This window comes from Notothenia coriiceps, unplaced genomic scaffold (assembly GCF_000735185.1).
Source record: "Notothenia coriiceps isolate Sejong01 unplaced genomic scaffold, NC01 NC01_scaffold00015390, whole genome shotgun sequence".
NCBI classification, from domain to species: domain Eukaryota; kingdom Metazoa; phylum Chordata; class Actinopteri; order Perciformes; family Nototheniidae; genus Notothenia; species Notothenia coriiceps.
This window is the reverse complement of record NW_011348091.1, coordinates 22,517-27,654: the sequence shown is the minus strand read 5'-3', so window position 1 is coordinate 27,654 and position 5,138 is coordinate 22,517. Positions and strand designations below refer to the sequence as shown.

General features: G+C 39.7%; 1 protein-coding gene across 1 annotated transcript in view; it reads right to left on the bottom strand.

The window, feature by feature from the left end:
- LOC104948904 (receptor-type tyrosine-protein phosphatase F-like) overlaps positions 1–4,407 on the bottom strand; it is a gene marked incomplete at its 3' end in the record, with an annotated part of 28,198 nt that extends 23,791 nt beyond the window's left edge. The window contains exons 1-2 of the mRNA XM_010775140.1: positions 4,343–4,407; positions 4,023–4,195 (exon numbers count right to left, since the gene is read on the bottom strand). Of these exons, the coding sequence (XP_010773442.1) occupies positions 4,023–4,195; positions 4,343–4,407 (238 nt within the window). The remainder of the gene's footprint in view (positions 1–4,022; positions 4,196–4,342) is intronic.
- Positions 4,408–5,138: the final 731 nt, after the last annotated feature.

Sequence of the window (5,138 nt, the reverse complement as noted above, 5' to 3'; positions counted from 1 at the left end):
GGGGGGGGTGTGAAATAAAAATAGCCCAATTGCTTTTACAATAAATAAACATTGAATGTGTCTAATTGAATAGTAAAGGGGTTTAACGTCAGTGGCATGTTGTGTGTGAGAGAGAATAAATAAGACAGCCCAATATTTAAAAAAATTGTTATTATTTTTCCCCGCATATTTAGCATATTTCGCAACTTTCCGCAATTTCACCGCATATTTCGCAACTTCCCGCAATTTCACCGCATAAAATCACATAAAAACCGCGCATGTTTAATCGCATAATCAAGGATTTTTGCCCGCGTTTTTCTGGAGGGTCTAAGTAGCAGGATGTGCACTGAAAAATAGGGCTCCCCCGAAAGCAAATGGGTAATTCGAACACTGGTTGACATCCACCATCTTTTTGAAAGCTCAATAAAATACATTTCCTCCCTTTTTAAATCCAGAAACGTACTATGATTGGTTGTCAATAAGGTTTGTTATTAACATAGATACAACTATTTATCTTCATTTGGTTTGCATAACGTCATTAAATAGTTACAAAATGTATGTTTTTCTGGCTAAAACCAAAATATATCCCCTATTATACTGCATGCAGTTTGCTTTTCAGCACAACTGTATACAGTTAAATCAACCGGACTTCTTTCTGCAGATGTGAGCGTCCTTTAACAACGGTCAATAAGTCCTTGCTGCACATTATTCCATCTTAAGCTTTGTTAGTTAGTTAGTTTCGTAACGGACGCAATGTAACAGTTGTAACGGTTGTAGCTTTTCTCAGACGCTGAGGGATACTGACTTGTTGTGAAAAGTAACTACAATTCTACCCGTGGTATACGCTCATTATATCACAGCTAAGAACCAATCAGATTGCTTGATTTGACTTGTCCGTTTTATAATTAACTTTTGACAGGTCCATTTCACCAGTCGACAGCCTAACTGTTATTTATGAGCCTGACAGTCCAAACCCACCTTAAAAGACACACTGCTGGATATTACGACAAACCATTCGGTGCCTTTTTCTCTACAGTATTTTATGTGCAGTCCAAACTCCTTATCTGTTATACTTCAAGAGGAAGTGGAGCAGAAAGCTTCTTTCTCTGAGCTCCTTCTCGCTGCATCCATCTTCACTTTGAAGGATTTTTATGTGAAAAGTCTCTAAACTCTGCCAGTCAGAGTAAGACACATATGCAGCTTTTTCCAAAAATAGTCAATAACCCAACAGAGACACAAACATCTGCTTCTTTGAAAGCCTCTGCATGTTGTGATGGTCAAAATAGATTTATTAAAAGCTCCCCCACGGTGACGTTACTGGAAGGAAATGCAATAAAAGACAATAAGAGCACGTATGGAGTGAGTCCATCTACTCTCTGCTGTGGCTTCAAGCAGTTCTCACATTCAATTCTCTGAATCATGTTCACATTTAGTCACGGGGAAGGTATAGATTCAGCGGGAAACATTATGAGAGGAAGTGCTGCTTGTGGTTCAGGATATAAAAATACATGTGAGTCAGATATCAGATCTGACCGTGTCTATTGTACATCATTAATTTTTACTCCAACGTCATCACCTTACAGAGATTCTGACTTATGCCATAACGATGTAGAGAGGTGATGTTTCATATAAAAAAACTATAAAAAAAAATTTCTACCCAAATGAAATCAGGTTTTTCGCTGCCGCAATGATAAGTGACTGAAAAAATTCACCAACTATTTTTATATTTATACATTTTTCAAGGAACTGTTATTTAAATTGAAAAGCTGTTTTCAGTCTCTGAAAGGTGATTATTTTGAGTAATGCTGTTTTTGGCTGTTTTAAATCATATTAAAATGAATATTTTTTGGGTTTTCCATTGACATGAAATCACATTTAAAGAAATCACGTTAGAGTTACAGAAACGGGAATAGACATTTTTCCCTTTCACAAGAAAAATGAACATATTCCTGTAAAACTGGAATAAATATAGTTTTCACAGCAGCATATAATATATATTGTAGAAGAATTATGACCTGCTTAAAGTGGACCTATCATGCTATATTTGAATAATATGGTGTAGGACCATACCTATATAAGGCATATTTATACTTTTTATTTTTCTAAATACCAAACAGATCATGCATTTTAGCCATTCCTCATTTCGCTCAATTTAACACTGTCTTTGCATCATGGGCTGATTCTGTGAGAACAGCACCATCTACAGGCCTGGCATATGTACTATAGCGTCTCCAGCGCTTTCCAACGGCAATGTCCGNAGTCTGCGTCCCTGAGGTCCTTTAGACAGCTCTTTTAGTTCTGGGCCCATGGTGAGAGGCTTGGAAATCTGAATGATTGATTTCTGCTGACCCAGGTGTTTTTTATAACAGGCGTAACTAGTTGGATGTTAGAGTACTTTCCTAAAGGAATGCGGAATTATTTGTAATATTTGCGTCTGTGCGGAGCCAGATCCTTTGTTGGTTGCAAGGGATCAAATACTTATTTCAAACACAAATTAAATAGAAATTTTTCCATTTATATCTCTTAAATGATGTCTTGGGATATTTTTTTAATAATTCTGCCTCTTTTCTTCATTTATTCAAAATAAAAAAACCTTTACCATTAAAAAATTATAGACTGCTTTTCATTCTTTGTAAGTGGTAAACTCTTAGTGGACCTATTCGCATTGCTATATTTGAATAATATAGGAGCATACCTATATAAGGCTATATTTTTCACTTTTTAATTTTTCAAAAATACCAAACAGATCATGCATTTTAGCCATTCCTCATTTCGCCCAATTTAACACTGTCTTTGCATGGGCCGATTCTGTGAGAACAGCGCCATCTACAGGCCTGGCATATGTACTACAGCGTCTCCAGCGCTTTCCAACGGCAATGTCCGTGGCTGTCTCCTCCTGATTGGTGGAGTTGGCCCAATAGCCGTAGCGCCACTTCTGTGACGTCATAGAAGTGTTCAAATCTGGATCAGTCTGTATCAGATCCGTTGCAGCCCCTTTTTAAGAGATTTGGGTATGGAGGAAAATAGAGAGGGTTGTGTTTTCTGGTGAGTTCCCTGGAACACCGGGGACACATGTATAAAAGACGTACAAAAGTGCTTTTTGCATGATAGATCACCTTTAACTTAAATAGCTATATGAAAATGGTAATACAGAAGTGTACGTTGAAATACATCGCATTTTCTTTACGTTTTTCGTCGTGGCATTGCATCCTGTATCGAGATTTGTGTCGTTTCACTGCTATTGGTATCTTTTATATAGTTAGACATACAGTGGCGGCGCCAGAGTATTTGTGTTGGGTAACCTATGGTAGGGCTAACCCATACAGTGGTGGGGCTCAAGTCAGTATTTGCAATGTAATTACATACACGCTATATCGCCCCCCTTGACAGTGAAACGCCACGCGTGAGGTTTAGATTATTTCAGTCTCAATCTAAATGGAACTGTATGAAATAAAATGGCACATTTGTGTTTTAGTAAATAAAAAGGGATCCCTGTGAACGTGACGTATAATAGTACACGTTGAAGATCCAATGGGGATACTGAATGGCGGTTCCGACTGATCTCATCAGTAATGCATGACGCAGACCCAACGCTTCGTTGCTCTGATTGGCTGTAGGTCTATTCAAATTGCATTCGGAGGCATTTTGATCTGACCGCGGCCGCGCTGATATTATAACGCCAGAGAATTTCCACACCTTTAGTGTATACAACTCCCCCACTACTTAGACTATTCCTTGCACCCCTCTTCTAGCATAAGCCTGAATGGTCTCAACCATATTGCGTCAGTAACGTGCACTTGTTGTTACAGCAGGATCAGTTTGTGTGTTGTGGACACCATCCGTATATTTTCACAAGCCGTGTTCTCAACATTTAGCATTTTGCTTATTATTTAATTTAATTTGGTTACTTTAACATCATTTTTCATGGTGGGGCTAAGCCATTTCTTGGTATGGCTGTACCCTACCCCAGCCATACCCTGGAGACATACATGATCTAAAAAAACCAAGCTTTAACATGTATCGTCTTCGCTCTAGTTTCTCACTTATTAACCATGAAATCACATTTAGAGCTACTTCAGTCAGACCCACCGGCAGCTGTTTCTCCAGGCAGTTGTTGAAGTTTTTGATTTGGTTGGGCTTCAGCTTCTTGAGAGGGATTCTCGTTTCCCCGATGAACTCGTTGTGTCTGAATTTGTCCTCATCACACACGGAAATCCTGAAAGAAAAGAGAAGAGAGAATAAAGCTGAGCTCAGGATATTTCTTGTGCTGCAGATATGAAGCTTTAAACAATAACACCACCTGAAGCTCATCATCCTCCATCGCAGGGATTCAATTCAAACTCCCCTTCTCTATAAATCTGACTCTTTAACACTGAAGCAGGGCCCTGATGTTCCTGCAGAGCTCATGAGACTTTTGTCAGACTCCATCAGCCTGACAGAGCATGATGGGATAATTACGCTTTAGGATGCATTCGGCCATCTCCAGATCAAAACACTGAAATATTCCAAAGTGAGAAGATGTTTCAGAAGATGGAAAAATAACTTTGTTCTGTTAATGTCATAACTATTTGAAACCAAATCAGGACTTTAACTTCCTTTCACTGTGCAGATCTGATAGATTTGATTACTGCACTGTGCAGAGTTTCATAGTGCAGTCAGTCGGCTTTTGTTCTCACTGCTGTTTGTTGGTTTATATTTCTGTTAACATACAAACTTCTGCTCCTATTTTGATAAAACGACATAAAGAGGTGAAGCTAGCTCGTTTGAGATGAGCGAGACCGACGCAGACCTGCGCAATTGCGACCGCCGTCTTGCTAGTGTGTTGCATGATGGTTAGTCATTTTGTCCGACTTTGTCTCACTTCTCTTATTTTTCATTTCCTCGCTTCTCGGTCTCAGTATCACCGGAAGTTGATTTGTCTGCGCCATCTTGAGGAGCGTCGCAGTGGCCTTATTTTTTGCCGAAGGATCGATAACCGAGGAACTACCAGACCATCCTCTGGGGAAATCCTCAGATACTCGCCCCGCCCCCTTACTGTGTATCGCTCACTGATTGGACGATGCAGCGCATGCACTGATCTGGCTGCTTTCAGACGATCAGCTGTGCGGCGTCATCACAAACGGACGTCGCTTCACGTCACGCTCCGGAGGAAACGACGT